Genomic DNA, 17,053 nt, shown 5'->3' on the forward strand with positions numbered 1-17,053 from the left:
ATTGAGTTAATCATATAAAAAGGAAGAAAAATTGGCTTGCCGATGGATGGCAAAAGGAGAGGACCCTTGCTGAGGTGAAGGCGGGGGTAGTGGCTGGTGGAGCTTTGCAGCGATCTATTCCTGGGGTTTAAAGTATTCATAAAACTCCCACTCACAAGATGCTCAGCGAACGTGGCTGAGTAACAATACTGTGGCTGGCGCATATCGCAAATGGGCAACAAACGCTAATTAAACCAATTATTAAAGACTGGATTAAGCCAGCTTATGATTTTCTGCTTCAAGTAGCAACACAATTCATCTCGCTGTTGAAGTGAGCTTCTACGCTGCAGCTTGAGAGGAACAGGGACTTTGTCCTTTCCCAAAGTTCTTTGGGGGGTGGGGGTGAAGGGAGGGTTCCTCGCCTCATGTCTGCATCTGTTTGTGGCTCAGCCATAGCTCAGTGAGGCGCACCATCACCCCTGAGCCAGAAGGTCGTGGGTTCGAGTCCCATTCCCTGTTGTGTCTATAATGTAATTATGAATGACTCGACAAGGCACTGTTTTGTACTTGAACTGTAGTGACCTTGGTCCTTTATTCATAACTCCAGAGTGCCATGCAAGCCTGGTGGGCAGCCTTTTATACAGGGCCCTGCCACCAGGGCAGGAAACCCCCGGTCTCCACCAGTTGCACCCTCTAGTGGTGCCAGCATGTATGTACACGGTGTGAACCTTATTGATGGTACATCAGGTAAACAACTCTCCATCTTATGCAATCTCACAGTGACTACACATAGAGTACATCCGTAGTCAGCATATACAACACTCCCAAAGACTTGAGCACAGAATCTAGGCCGACTCTCCCAGTGCAGTGCTGAGGGAGTGTCGCACTGTCGGAGGGGCCATCTTTCAGATGAGGTGTTAAATCGATGCCCATCTTCCCTCTCAGGTGGATGTAAAAGATCCCATGGCACTATTTTGGAAGAAGAGCAGGGGAGTTATCCCCGGTGTCCTGGGGCCAAAATTTTTCCCTGATCACTAAAACAGATTATCTGGTCATTATCACATTATGTGGGAGCTTGCTGTGCACAAATTGGCTGCCGCGTTTCCTATTTTACAACAGTGACTACACTCCAAAAGTACTTCATTGTCCTTAAAGTGCCTTGGGATGTCTGGTGGTTGTGAAAGGTGCTATACAAATGTAAGTCTTTCTTTTCAGTTGTAGACTAATTGATAGCGATTGATTGCTATGGTCAGTCAATAACTCCATTATCGTATCAGGCGACTACCAGGATGGTAGGTGAACCCGATGGATCCTGGTCTTTAGCCGTCTCGCAATTCCAATGTTCCAGAACACTGTTCCGACAAGCAGACGCCTACAGAGACGCTAATAAACAACAACAACTTGTATTCATGTAGCACCTTTAACGTAGTAAAACGTCCCAAGGAGCTTTCGCAGCAATGTAACCAAACACAATTTGACACCAAACCATCAAAGGAGATACAGGACAGACGACCAAAAGCTTGGTCAAAGAGGCGGGTTTTAAGGAATTCCGGAGCTTGGGGCCCAGGCAGCTGAAGGCACGGCCGCCAGTGGTGGAGTGATGGAAATCAGGGGATGGGCAAGAGGCCAGAGTTGGAGGAGAGGAGAGATCTCGGAGGGTTGTAGGGCTGGAGGAGATTACAGAGATAAACAGTGTTATAAAACCACTCGGGGCAAAGTACAGACTGCGGATGGAGAGAGTGGATGTTTAAGCCGATGGATGGGGTGCCAACGTACATTGGTCTGGATGGTGTTGAGTTTCTCGAATGATGTTGGCGTTGTGCCCATCAGTGCTGGGACCCCAGCTCTTTAAAATATACATCAGTGATTTAGATGAAGGGATTGAGTGTAATATCTCCAAGTTTGCAGATGACACTAAACTGGGTGGCAGTGTGAGCTGTGAGGAGGACGCTAAGAGGCTGCAGGGTGACTTGGACAGGTTAGGTGAGTGGGCAAATGCATGGCAGATGCAGTATAATGTGGATACATGTGAGGTTATCCACTTTGGGGGCAAAAACATGAAGGCAGAATATTATCTGAATGGCGGCAGATTAGGAAAAGGGGAGGTACAACAAGACCTGGGTGTCATGGTACATCAGTCATTGAAAGTTGGCATGCAGGTACAGCAGGTGGTGAAGAAGGCAAATAGTATGTTGGCCTTCATAGCTAGGGGATTTGAGTATAGGAACAGGGAGGTCTTACTGCAGTTGTACAGGGCCTTGGTGAGGCCTCACCTGGAATATTGTGTTCCGTTTTGGTCTCCTAATCTGAGGAAGGATGTTCTTGCTATTGCGGGAGTGCAGCGAAGGTTCACCAGACTGATTCCCGGGATGGCAGGACTGACATATGAGGAGAGACTGGATCGACTGGGCCTGTATTCACTGGAGTTTAGAAGGATGAGAGGGGATCTCATAGAAACATATAAAATTCTGACGGGGCTAGACAGGTTAGATGCAGGAAGAATGTTCCCGATGTTGGGGAAGTCCAGAACCAGGGGACACAGTCTTAGGATAAGGGGTAAGCCATTTAGGACCGAGATGAGGAGAAACTTCTTCACTCAGAGAGTTGTTAACCTGTGGAATTCCCTGCCGCAGAGAGTTGTTGATGGCAGTTCATTGGATATATTCAAGAGGGAGTTAGATATGGCCCTTATGGCTAAAGGGATCAAGGGGTATGGAGAGAAAGCAGGAAAGGGATACTGAAGGAATGATCAGCCATGATCTTATTGAATGGTGGTGCAGGCTCGAAGGGCTGAATGGCCTACTCCTGCACCTTTTTTCTATGTTTCTAGGTTTCTATGAGAGAGAAGCCCAGTTAATGTTTCTGGCTCAGCTCATTCTTCAGAACCTTGTCATTTTTCTCGTAATCAGACACTTTTCGTCCTCCCTCTCCCCAGGCCCAGCAATCGATCTCAAAATCTGCAGCCAGGAAATTCCTCAGCCCTGCTTCAGAGCAGTAACTTCATTGGCTGTTCGACATTCTCCCACATTCCACCCTGCGTAAACTAGAGGTGATCCAAAACTCGGCAGTTCGTGTCCTAACTCGAGCCCAGTCCCGCTCACCCATCATCCCCTGTGCTCGCTGACCTACATGGCTCCCGATTAAGCAACGCCTCGATATCAAAATTCTCATCCTTATTTTCAAATCCCTCCATGGCCCTCGCCCCTCCCTATCTCCAGTGTCGCCTCCAGTCACACAGCCCGCCGAGATGTCTGCGTTCCTCTAATTCTGCCCTCCTGAGCATCCCTGATTATAATCGCTCCACCATTGGTGGCCGTGCCTTCTGTTGCCTGGGCCCCAAGCTCTGGAACTCCCTCCCTAAACCTCTCCGCCTCTCTTTTCTCCCCTCTCCCCAGTGCCTCCCCTCCCCCCCATGCCTCCCCTCCCCCGAGCCTCCCCTCCCCTATGCCTTGACTCACCCCACATGTCCCCTCCCCCAGTGCCTCCCCCCATGCCTCCCTACGTGCCTCCCCTCCCCCTCCCCTCCCCCATGCTTCCCCCCACCCCCCCCTCCCCTCTCTACCGTGCCTCTCCTCCATTGTTGCCAACTCTGGTTGGATATATTCCTGGAGGTCTCATCACATGACCTCCCACCCCCACCCTGTCGTATAGCCTTTCCCCTCACCCCTCCATCTCCAGCTAGATAGATTTTTGGACTCTGAGGGAATCGAGGGATATGGGGAGTGGGCAGGAAAGTAGAGTTGAGGTCAAAGATCAGCCATGATCACTGAATGGCGGAGCAGGCTCGAGGGGCTGAATGGCCGACTCTTTCTCCTAATTCTTATGTTCCAATATTTTTAATAACCAAGAAATTAAAGTGTTCAAAGGAAATGAAGAAAATAAAGTATTTTTATTTCACGCGCCTATGATTTCCCTCCCGGGAGTTGCTTGCAAGGTTCATTTTCAATTCCTGGAGACTCCAGGGCAGCCCTGGAGGGTTGGCAACCCATGAGTGGCCAGTCTTCAGCCTGCGTGCTCCTAGACCGTGGGATTCTCTCCCGAATGCTTTCCCTTCACCTCTCTCCCCATCCTAAAAAAAAACGGGTCCTCAAAGCCTCATTGTTGATGATCCTTCAACCCAAAGGATGAGGTTTGTCAGAAAGAAATCAATGAAGACAATTCCAGGACACAGAAAAGAAGTCAAGAGAACATTCATCTTCCATTTCTCACCGCCAAATGTCTTGTACATTCTCGCAGAAACATATCCCGCAGGTGTTCCGAGCAAGACCCAGAGAACAACAGCACAGGTCATCAATGCTCCTCGGTTGGCAGGTGACAAGAACCCAAGGCATGCAAGGAAAAGAGTGATGAACATCATTATGAAGATCTGTGTTCCTTGACCAAGGAAAACGGATAAAAGCATTCCTTTCCTGGGAGGCCTGAAGACATCTCCATGCACCAGCTTCCAACCAAACTCTTCCTGGGCATCCTCTGCAGAGTCAATCTGATTGTATCGAGCAATGTCCTTGTGAAGTGTCCGAAGCATAATCATCGCCACCATCCCAGATAAGAAGAGGACAATCACAAGGGAATTCATAATACTAAACCACTGAATATTGGTGTGTGGCATGGATTCCAAAATGTAATCCCATCTGGAAGCCCATTTTATTTTGCCATCTTCAGTAAATGTGATAGAAAAGGTGAACACAATATTAGTTTTCTTTTCCTTGTCTTCAGCAGGAATCTCCATCGGAGGTCCATCGCAATTTAGGTGGGTTGAGTCCCCATGGTTGTAGCTTTTAGGTACTAATTTGGCAGCAACGAGTCTTGCACCTTCCCACTCCTTGTTCTTGCCACTGTGATATGTAATCAAGATAGTATTAAAGCCAAGGAAGTGGCATACAAATTGGCCAGAAATAGCAGCGAACCCGGAGACTGGGAGAAATTTAGAACTCAGCAGAGGAGGACAAAGGGTTTGATTAGGGCAGGGAAAATGGAGTACGAGAAGAAGCTTGCAGGGAACATTAAGACGGATTGCAAAAGTTTCTATAGATATGTAAAGAGAAAAAGGTTAGTAAAGACAAACGTAGGTCCCCTGCAGTCAGAATCAGGGGAAGTGATAACGGGGAACAAAGAAATGGCAGACCAATTGAACAAGTGCTTTGGTTCGGTATTCACGAAGGAGGACACTAACAACCTTCCAGATATATGAGGGGTCAGAGGGTCTTGTAAGGAAGAGGAACTGAGGGAAATCCTTATTAGTCGGGAAATTGTGTTGAGGAAATTAATGGGATTGAAGGCCGATAAATCCCCAGGGCCTGATGGACTGCATCCCAGAGTACTTAAGGAGGTGGCCTTGGAAATAGCGGATGCATTGACAGTCATTTTCCAACATTCCATTGACTCTGGATTAGTTCCTATGGAGTGGAGGGTAGCCAATGTAACCCCACTTTTTAAAAAAGGAGGGAGAGAGAAAACAGGGAATTATAGACCGGTCAGCCTGACATCGGTAGTGGGTAAGATGATGGAATCAATTATTAAGGATGTCATAACAGCGCATTTGGAAAGAGGTGACATGATAGGTCCAAGTCAGCATGGATCTGTGAAAGGGAAATCATGCTTGACAAATCTTCTGGAATTTTTTGAGGATGTTTCCAGTAGAGTGGACAAGGGAGAACCAGTTGATGTGGTATATTTGGACTTTCAGAAGGCTTTCGACAAGGTCCCACACAAGAGATTAATGTGCAAAGTTAAAGCACATGGGATTGGGGGTAGTGTGCTGACATGGATTGAGAACTGGTTGTCAGATAGGAAGCAAAGAGTAGGAGTAAATGGGTACTTTTCAGAATGGCAGGCAGTGACTAGTGGGGTACCGCAAGGTTCTGTGCTGGGGCCCCAGCTGTTTACATTGTACATTAATGATTTAGACGAGGGGATTAAATGTAGTATCTCCAAATTTGCGGATTACACTAAGTTAGGTGACAGTGTGAGCTGCGAGGAGGATGCTATGAGGCTGCAGAGTGACTTGGATAGGTTAGGTGAGTGGGCAAATGCATGGCAGATGAAGTATAATGTGGATAAATGTGAGGTTATCCACTTTGGTGGTAAAAACAGAGAGACAGACTATTATCTGAATGGTGACAGATTAGGAAAAGGGGAGGTGCAACGAGACCTGGGTGTCATGGTACATCAGTCATTGAAGGTTGGCATGCAGGTACAGCAGGCGGTTAAGAAAGCAAATGGCATGTTGGCCTTCATAGCGAGGGGATTTGAGTACAGGGGCAGGGAGGTATTGCTACAGTTGTACAGGGCATTGGTGAGGCCACACCTGGAGTATTGTGTACAGTTTTTGTCTCCTAACCTAAGGAAGGACATTCTTGCTATTGAGGGAGTGCAGCGAAGGTTCACCAGACTGATTCCCGGGATGGCGGGACTGACATATCAAGAAAGACTGGATCAACTGGGCTTGTATTCACTGGAGTTCAGAAGAATGAGAGGGGACCTCATAGAAACGTTTAAAATTCTGACTGGGTTAGACAGGTTAGATGCAGGAAGAATGTTCCCAATGTTGGGGAAGTCCAGAACCAGGGGTCACAGTCTAAGGATAAGGGGTAAGCCATTTAAGACCGAGATGAGGAGAAACTTCTTCACCCAGAGAGTGGTGAACCTGTGGAATTCTCTACCACAGAAAGTTGTTGAGGCCAATTCACTAAATATATTCAAAAAGGAGTTAGATGTAGTCCTTACTACTCGGGGGATCAAGGGGTATGGTGAGAAAGCAGGAATGGGGTACTGAAGTTGCATGTTCAGCCATGAACTCATTGAATGGCGGTGCAGGCTAGAAGGGCCGAATGGCCTACTCCTGCACCTATTTTCTATGTTTCTATGTTTGTCAGTTTTGTCAGTTGTCTTGTCCAACTGTCTCAGGCTGAAGGATTTATATAAATACAACTTGTTAATCATCCTCCCTAGAACCCAGTTTTCAGTCCCAACATTTGCGCGTTTGAAGTTCTACGCCTCTGCGCAGTTATTTTTATCCTTCGCCTTAATTACAAATTCAATTCTAGCTGAACAATGATTAATCAAACCTTCCTTCTGCAGCCTACAGACGCTTTCAACTTAAGATAAACTCAGGTCTTCTCTCCTATTCTTATCAACATGTCGGTGTCCTGCATTCTGGGTCGAGGCCCTTCACCTGAGTCCCTCAGTTTCTGCCTGTCCACATATTGTACACACGTCAACCTGCGTGTTATCCCGTGTGCAGCAACTCGCCAAGGCTTCTTCGGCAGCACCTCCCAAACCCGCGACCTCTACCACCTAGAAGGACAAGGGCAGCAGGCGCATGGGAACACCACCACCTCCACGTTCCCCTCCCAGTCACACACCATCCTGACTGGGAAATATATCGGCCGTTCCTTCATCGTCGCTGGGTCACAATCCTGGAACTCCCTCCCTAACAGCACTGTGGGAGCACCTTCACCACACGGACTGCAGCGGTTCAAGAAGGCGGCTCACCACCACCTTCTCAAGGGGCAATTAGGGATGGGCAATAAATGCCGGCCTTGCCAGCGATGAATAAAATAAAAAAAACACTCCAGCCTGTGTGTTATTTTCCCAATGCCAATGAAACCCTCACCTGTGCCTTGGTTGCCTCTATGCTCAATTACCCCACCCCTCTCATTGTATTTCATTGGCTGTAAAGCACTTTGAGGCATCCGGTGGGTGTGAAAGGCGGTATATAAATGCAAGTCTTTCTCTCTTTCCCCAACCTCTCGAGCTGCACCCTGGATGAACTGTAACTTATCCAGAACACTGCTGCCCATATCCTAACCCACACTAAGCCCCACTCCCCATTCCCCTCTCCCCCCGTCCTCACCAACCTCCAGTGGCCTCTGCCCTTCCCAATGCATCCAATTCAAAGTGCTTGTCTGTAAGTCCCTCAGTGGCCTCGATGCTCCCTACCTCTGCACCCTCCTCAAACTCTACATGGCAGTTCCTACCCTCTGCTCCTTTGTCTTGGGTCTCCTTTGCATCGCTGCCCTCCCTCCGTCGTCAGTTGTACTGGTCCCTCACCCTGGAACTCTCTCCCTGAATCCCCTTCACTTTGCCAGTTCTCTCCCCTGCTTCAAAGGCCTCCCCATCACCCGTCTCTCTGATCGTGCTTTTGATCATCCATCTTAATTCTTCTTCCACATCCGTTCGATAACTGTTCCTCACTGGTTTCTAAATGCTCTATTAAGTTAAAGGTGGTAGATAAATGTTGGAGTGCCCTGTGTGTGACACAATGCAGCTACATATTACGCTGTATGGTGCACTTCAGCTGGAACAGACCGAGAGAGGCCACTTGGCCAAAGCAGAGTCTCAGGTGCAAACCCACGTTCTTGTAACCCACAGAGTCGAACGATTGATGGATCAATGTGTTGTACTGACCAACCAACGATTGATGGATCAATGTGTTGTACTGACCAACCAACGATTGATGCATCAATGTGTTGTACTGACCAACCAACGATTGATGGATCAATGTGTTGTACTGACCAACCAACGATTGATGCATCAATGTGTTGTACTGACCAACCAACGATTGATGCATCAATGTGTTGTACTGACCAACCAACGATTGATGGATCAATGTGTTGTACTGACCAACCAACGATTGATGCATCAATGTGTTGTACTGACCAACCAACGATTGATGGATCAATGCGTTGTACTGACCAACCAACGATTGATGCATCAATGTGTTGTACTGACCAACCAACGATTGATGGATCAATGTGTTGTACTGACCAACCAACGATTGATGCATCAATGTGTTGTACTGACCAACCAACGATTGATGCATCAATGTGTTGTACTGACCAACCAACGATTGATGGATCAATGTGTTGTACTGACCAACCAACGATTGATGCATCAATGTGTTGTACTGACCAACCAACGATTGATGGATCAATGTGTTGTACTGACCAACCAACGATTGATGGATCAATGTGTTGTACTGACCAACCAACGATTGATGCATCAATGTGTTGTACTGACCAACCAACGATTGATGGATCAATGTGTTGTACTGACCAACCAACGATTGATGGATCAATGCGTTGTACTGACCAACCAACGATTGATGGATCAATGCGTTGTACTGACCAACCAACGATTGATGCATCAATGTGTTGTACTGACCAACCAACGATTGATGGATCAATGTGTTGTACTGACCAACCAACGATTGATGCATCAATGTGTTGTACTGACCAACCAACGATTGATGCATCAATGTGTTGTACTGACCAACCAACGATTGATGGATCAATGTGTTGTACTGACCAACCAACGATTGATGCATCAATGTGTTGTACTGACCAACCAACGATTGATGCATCAATGTGTTGTACTGACCAACCAACGATTGATGGATCAATGTGTTGTACTGACCAACCAACGATTGATGCATCAATGTGTTGTACTGACCAACCAACGATTGATGGATCAATGTGTTGTACTGACCAACCAACGATTGATGGATCAATGTGTTGTACTAACCAACCAACGATTGATGCATCAATGTGTTGTACTGACCAACCAACGATTGATGGATCAATGTGTTGTACTGACCAACCAACGATTGATGGATCAATGTGTTGTACTGACCAACCAACGATTGATGGATCAATGTGTTGTACTGACCAACCAACGATTGATGCATCAATGTGTTGTACTGACCAACCAACGATTGATGGATCAATGTGTTGTACTGACCAACCAACGATTGATGGATCAATGTGTTGTACTGACCAACCAACGATTGATGCATCAATGTGTTGTACTGACCAACCAACGATTGATGGATCAATGTGTTGTACTGACCAACCAACGATTGATGGATCAATGCGTTGTACTGACCAACCAACTCTGCAGCTGGGAAGGAAGGAAGGAAGGAAAGAAAGAAAGAAAATTTTTATAGCACTTTTCACAACCTCAGGACGTCCCAAAGCGCTTTGCAGCCAATGAAGTACTGATGAAGTGTAGTCACTGTTGTAATGTATAGAAACAGCCATCATCATCATAGACAGTCCCTCGGAATCGAGGAAGACTTGCTTCCACTCCCAAAGTGAGTTGTTTGATGGCTGAACAGTCCAATAGGAGAGCCACAGACCCTCTTACAGGTGGGACAGACATTCGTCGAGGGAAGGGGTGGGTGGGGCTGGTTTGCCGCACGCTCCTTCCGCTGCCTGCACTTGGCCTCTTCACGCTCTTTGCGTTGAGACTCAAAGAGCTCAACACCCTCCCGGATGGACTTTCTCCACCTCGGGCGGTCTGCGGCCAGGGTCTCCCAGGTGTCAGTGGTGATGTCGCACTTTACCAGGGAGGCTTTGAGGGTGTCCTTGTAATTCTTCCGCTGTCCTCCTTTGGCTCGTTTACCATGAAGGAGCTCCACATAAAGCATTTGCTTAGGGAGTCTCGTATCTGGCATGCGAACTACGTGGCCTGCCCAGCGAAGCTGATCAAGTGTGGTCAGTGCTTCAATACTGGGGATGTTAGCCTGGAGTCAAGGCCACCTACGGTCCAAGCTCCCAAGGCCCCACCCCACTCCTGGCCAAGAACGGGGAAACACTCATCAAGGACACCGAGGCTGTCAGGGCCTGATGGAAGGAGCACTTTGAAGATCTCCTCAATCGAGACTCTGCATTTGACTCGAGTAGAAACAGCAGTGTGATAATGACCAAATAAATCTGTTTTTATTGATGTTGGTTGAGGAATAAATACTGTCCAGGATAATGGGGATAACTCCACTGCTCTTCTTCGAATAACATCATGGGATCTTTTATATCAACCTGAGAGGGCAGACGGTGCCTCAGTTTAACGTCTCTTCCAAAGGACGACACCTCCGACAGTGCAGCACTCCCTCAGCACTGCACTGGGACTGTCTGCCTGGATTATATGCTGGAGACTCTGGAGTGGGACTTGAACCCACAACCTTCTGACCCAGAGGAGAGAGTATTACCCACTGAGCCACAGCTGACACCATAGGAGGGCTGAGAGACAGGGGATTATTGTGTTCTCACTGCTTCCTTCTACTTGTATGTCCCGCAGTAAAGAAGAGGCGAAGGAAATGGAGAAGGAACTCTACGAGGAATACCGATTTGGACAGCAGCAACTGATAGAGATCGCGGGGCACAGCTGTGCCATGGCAATAGCAAAGGTAGGCAACACATGGTCACCGGCATACCACCAGGACTGGGCTCAGCCAAAGGGTAGTCGGAGTTTTAAGGTGTTTTATTAAGGGAGCAGTAGTTCAAATATAGTCAAACACAACACACAATCAGAATAGACATACGACCATGACAAGTAGTTGGTACCGATCCTGATTGGTCAGATGGCTGGTTGCATGAGCACCTCTTCTCTGCACGGTCTGCCCTGATCAAAGCTCTTTACATATCTCTTCTATTCTCTCTTTAGTGGGGTGGGCCTGGCGTAAAATAATGGACAGGACCATTTAACCTATGACCACGTTGACGTCTTTGTCTCAACTTTTGGGGGAAACTCTCCTCTCCACATGTCTTTCCTGTTTATACTTTCCGAAGGCCCATCTCTCCTGTCCTGCTCCTCCCAAGGTTGGAGTCAGACAGGCCATCCTTGGTCTTCAGCTGCCTGTTATCAGTTATTTATGTTCACGCTGTTCAAGTATCTTTAGCTGTTGTACCATGGCATGAATCATTAAATGTTATAACGTCCTTAGGGAATCAAAAACAAACAAATTCTAAGCATCGATCCAATTATTCTAACACCAGTCTGGAGACTTTTTTTGCCCACGATTTCTTCCATCCTGACTCTCGAAAGGTGTACGAGGGGCATGCCTCGTCACACCGCAGCCTCCAATCACACTGCTCCTCTCTCTGCCGTGGAAAGACTCGGGCACGCTGGCTCGCATCCCATCGGGACGAGGCTGCAGGTCGGCATGGCAACGGCTGGGGGTGCCCACTGGTGCTTGAGGTACCACGGCAACCGACTGCTAAAGTTGCTCAGCTACAGCTCCAGATTACTGAAACCGGGAGGGGTCCCCTGAGTCCGCTTCTTGGCTGCGCTTTCCAGGAAAAGTGGACATTTTATTTTTTTAATTCCATTTCGAGGAGCCAAATGTTACAAACAAATAGTTTATAAGTTGCAGCAGGGACGTTACCACACCTTCCTCATGTGACAATATTAAAAAATATAACATTTTCAATGCAATTTGTTTGAACAAAATCAGAAACGGCCCAACTGATTTTCAAATGGATAATCCTGGTGTATACTGATGTCGATATAATCCTGGTGTATATTGATACTGATATAATCCTGGTGTATATTGATACTGATATAATCCTGGTGTATACTGATATCGATATAATCCTGGTGTATATTGATACTGATATAATCCTGGTGTATATTGATAGTGATATAATCCTGGTGTATACTGATATCGATATAATCCTGGTGTATATTGATACTGATATAATCCTGGTGTATATTGATACTGATATAATCCTGGTGTATATTGATACTGATATAATCCTGGTGTATACTGATAGCGATATAATCCTGGTGTATACTGATATTGATATAATCCTGGTGTATATTGATACTGATATAATCCTGGTGTATACTGATAGCGATATAATCCTGGTGTATATTGATACTGATATAATCCTGGTGTATACTGATATCGATATAATCCTGGTGTATATTGATACTGATATAATCCTGGTGTATACTGATAGTGATATAATCCTGGTGTATATTGATACTGATATAATCCTGGTGTATACTGATAGCGATATAATCCTGGTGTATATTGATACTGATATAATCCTGGTGTATACTGATATCGATATAATCCTGGTGTATATTGATACTGATATAATCCTGGTGTATACTGATATTGATATAATCCTGGTGTATACTGATATCGATATAATCCTGGTGTATACTGATATCGATATAATCCTGGTGTATATTGATACTGATATAATCCTGGTGTATATTGATAGTGATATAATCCTGGTGTATATTGATAGTGATATAATCCTGGTGTATATTGATAGTGATATAATCCTGGTGTATACTGGTATCGATATAATCCTGGTGTATACTGATATCGATATAATCCTGGTGTATATTGATAGCGATATAATCCTGGTGTATATTGCTAGTGATATAATCCTGGTGTATATTGCTAGTGATATAATCCTGGTGTATACTGATATCGATATAATCCTGGTGTATATTGCTAGTGATATAATCCTGGTGTATACTGATATCGATATAATCCTGGTGTATATTGATAGCGATATAATCCTGGTGTATATTGCTAGTGATATAATCCTGGTGTATATTGATAGCGATATAATCCTGGTATATATTCATGTTGATATAATCCTGGTGTATATTCATGTTGATATAATCCTGGTGTATATTGCTAGTGATATAATCCTGGTGTATACTGATATTGATATAATCCTGGTGTATATTGCTAGTGATATAATCCTGGTGTATATTGATAGCGATATAATCCTGGTGTATATTCATGTTGATATAATCCTGGTGTATATTCATGTTGATATAATCCTGGTGTATATTGCTAGTGATATAATCCTGGTGTATACTGATATTGATATAATCCTGGTGTATATTGCTAGTGATATAATCCTGGTGTATACTGATATTGATATAATCCTGGTGTATATTGCTAGTGATATAATCCTGGTGTATATTGATAGCGATATAATCCTGGTGTATATTCATGTTGATATAATCCTGGTGTATATTCATGTTGATATAATCCTGGTGTATATTGCTAGTGATATAATCCTGGTGTATACTGATATCGATATAATCCTGGTGTATGTTGCACAGAAGGAGGCCGGACAATATTAGAGGGAACGTGCATCACGACAAAGAGTTGCAATATTCAGTTTTCCTTTTGCCTCACCGGTGCTCCTAAAGCCATGTTGGCATGGAAGCATCACCTTTGCCCCTGTTACATGGCTGGGTTTTTCCTGCAATGTTTTTTCTATTACAGCAGTCAATAGCTTGTCTGACCTTTCACAAAGAATTTAAACCATAGCTGTTTTTCAATCATCTGGTTCTTGCCTCAAGTTTAACGAGCTGCAAAATATTTCGACCATAGCTCCCACTATTCCTGCCTTTGTTTCTTTGATTATTATTGGACGCATTCCAACAGGTTCTAATGGCATCTGAATATTCCAATTATTTCAGTAGCCATTGTATTACCTCATCCTGCTACCTTCCCTGTTGCTCTGGCTGGGTTTATTACCTCACTGCCTGGCATGTCTCCATAACCGGCTGTGATGGTTATCGTGGCTGAACATGGTCCTTTCTACCCCAGAGGGCTGTGGAGGCTCAGTCGCTGAGCATATTCGAGGCTGAGATCGATAGAACTTTGGACTCGAGGGGAATCGAGGGGTGTGGAACGCGCTGCCTGAGAGGACGGTGGAGGCAGACTCAGTCACAGCTTTCAAAAGGGGACTGGATAAGTACCTCAGAGACAAAAACTAGCAGGGCTACGGGGAAAGGGCGGGGGAGTGGGCCTGGCTGAGGTGCTCTTGCAGAGAGTCGGCACGGGCTCGATGGGCCGAATGGCCCCCTCCTGTGCTGTGACCGTTCCACGGGGCCGATTTTCAGCAAGGCCCCCGCCCGCCCAAGTGCCGCCGTTGGCCACCGAGGTACCGGACGGTGCTTTGGGCGCGGTATTCATGGCCGAGGTCCCTCGAGGGTTGTCAGGCGGTAAATGGATGACGTACACCATCAATCTGGGCGGCAGCGGGCGGGGGGTCACATTCTCGGCGGCAGAGGCGGGGGGCGGGGGCTTGTTCATGTTCTTCAGTCTCACCGCCGGGGACAGACCAGCCTCCAGCCAGCGGTCCGCCCCGAGTCCCGCCGAGTCCCGCCGTCTCCCGCCGTCTCCCGCCGACTCCCGCCGACTCCCGCCGTCTCCCGCCGTCTCCCGCCGACTCCCGCCGTCTCCCGCCGTCTCCCGCCGTCTCCCGCCGACTCCCGCCGACTCCCGCCGTCTCCCACCGTCTCCCGCCGACTCCCGCCGACTCCCGCCGACTCCCGCCGACTCCCCCCAACTCCCGCCGAGTCCCGCCGTCTCCCGCCGACTCCCGCCGACTCCCGCCGAGTCCCGCCGTCTCCCGCCGACTCCCGCCGACTCCCCCCAACTCCCGCCGAGTCCCGCCGACTCCCCCCAACTCCCGCCGACTCCCGCCGTCTCCCGCCGAGTCCCGCCGTCTCCCGCCGTCTCCCGCCGAGTCCCGCCGTCTCCCGCCGACTCCCGCCGACTCCCGCCGTCTCCCGCCGACTCCCGCCGACTCCCGCCGACTCCCCCCAACTCCCGCCGAGTCCCGCCGACTCCCCCCAACTCCCGCCGAGTCCCGCCGTCTCCCGCCGACTCCCGCCGTCTCCCGCCGACTCCCGCCGACTCCCGCCGACTCCCCCCAACTCCCGCCGACTCCCGCCGTCTCCCGCCGACTCCCGCCGACTCCCGCCGACTCCCGCCGTCTCCCACCGTCTCCCGCCGACTCCCGCCGACTCCCGCCGTCTCCCGCCGACTCCCGCCGACTCCCGCCGACTCCCCCCAACTCCCGCCGACTCCCGCCGACTCCCGCCGTCTCCCGCCGAGTCCCGCCGTCTCCCGCCGACTCCCGCCGACTCCCGCCGTCTCCCGCCGACTCCCGCCGACTCCCCCCAACTCCCGCCGAGTCCCGCCGTCTCCCGCCGACTCCCGCCGACTCCCGCCGTCTCCCGCCGACTCCCGCCGATTCCCGCCGACTCCCGCCGACCGACTCCCGCCGACTCCCGCCGACTCCCCCTGAGTCCCGCCCCCAGGAATCTGGGAGCTCGGCGGCCGGGAGCTCAGTTGCGCCACTCAGCCGTCCGCTAACGTCAGCGGGCGCTTCCCGCCGGGTCTCCCCTCCCCCGCCCGCTCCAGGCCGCCCCGAAAGTGGCACTGGGCGGGTCTGCAGGAAGAATGTCGGTGGCAGGGGGCGACGAGGGGCCGTGGGCGGGGGGTCGCGGGGGCAGCAGGGGGCGACGAGGGGTCGCGGGCGGGGGGTCGCGGGGGCCGGGGGGGCGACGAGGGGTCGCGGGCGGGGGGTCGCGGGGGCCGGGGGGGGGATGGATTTCGGTCCCTATGATTGTATGAGGGGCACAGGGCAGGAAGGTGGAGATGAGGTGACCGGTCAGCGAGGGTTATGTTTTGATAAAGTGGTGTGGAGCTGGTGGGCCGTGTGGCCTGTCTCTGTGCATTGTGTGTAGCTCAGCACAGGCTGCGGAGCGGGCCCGGGACCTTCATGGGCTGAAGGTCTTTGAACCACCCAGTGGTGCATTCCCCAACTGGGGGTCTCGCTCTCTGCCGTCTCCTCTCCCCCCATGGGCTCCCCCAGGGTAAGGGGAACTGTTTATAGACTCTGGTTAATAATGTCAGCGGGATTATATCCCGGCCTTAGTACAGCTGATTGTCCGTGTGACCCCCCTGAAGATCTCTGGATCTCTGTAATACTGTCTGACTTGGCAGCCTGCTGGTGTTCGTGATATTTAAAAAGAAATTATCCTTTTGATTTAAAGTCGTGCGCAATACCAGCAGAACAGACCGACTAGAACATAGAGCAAAGGAACAGGAGGAGGCCATTCCGCCCCTCGAGCCTGTTCCGCCATCAATGGGATCAGGGCTGATCGGCGACTTAACTCCATAAACCCGTCGTTGTTCCATGTCCCTTGGGGCCGAAAGTCATCACCCCCCCGGCCCCCGCGACCCCCCGCCCACGGCCCCTCGTCGCCCCCCTGCCGCCCCCGCAACCCCCCGCCCGCGACCCCTCGTCGTCCCCTGCTGCCCCCGAGACCCCCCGCCCGCGACCCCTCGTCGCCCCCTGCTGCCCCCGCGACCCCCCGCCCACGGCCCCTCGTCGCCCCCTGCCACCGACATTCTTCCTGCAGACCCGCCCAGTGCCACTTTCGGGGCGGCCTGGAGCGGGCGGGGGAGGGGAGACCCGGCGGGAAGCGCCCGCTGACGTTAGCGGACGGCCGAGTGGCG

At 49.5% G+C, this 17,053-nt stretch overlaps 1 protein-coding gene and 1 pseudogene across 1 annotated transcript in view; one reads left to right on the forward strand and one right to left on the reverse strand.

Moving 5' to 3' along the window:
* Window positions 1-17,053, forward strand: part of yjefn3 (YjeF N-terminal domain containing 3) — a 160,221-nt gene that overhangs the window by 64,513 nt on the left and 78,655 nt on the right. Inside the window, exon 2 of the mRNA XM_070860759.1 lies at window positions 11,056-11,164. Within this exon, the coding sequence (XP_070716860.1) occupies window positions 11,075-11,164 (90 nt within the window). The 5' untranslated portion in view covers window positions 11,056-11,074. The remainder of the gene's footprint in view (window positions 1-11,055; window positions 11,165-17,053) is intronic.
* On the reverse strand, window positions 4,067-4,829 carry LOC139229371 (transmembrane 9 superfamily member 2 pseudogene; annotated as a pseudogene).

This window comes from Pristiophorus japonicus, chromosome 18 (assembly GCF_044704955.1).
Source record: "Pristiophorus japonicus isolate sPriJap1 chromosome 18, sPriJap1.hap1, whole genome shotgun sequence".
NCBI classification, from domain to species: domain Eukaryota; kingdom Metazoa; phylum Chordata; class Chondrichthyes; family Pristiophoridae; genus Pristiophorus; species Pristiophorus japonicus.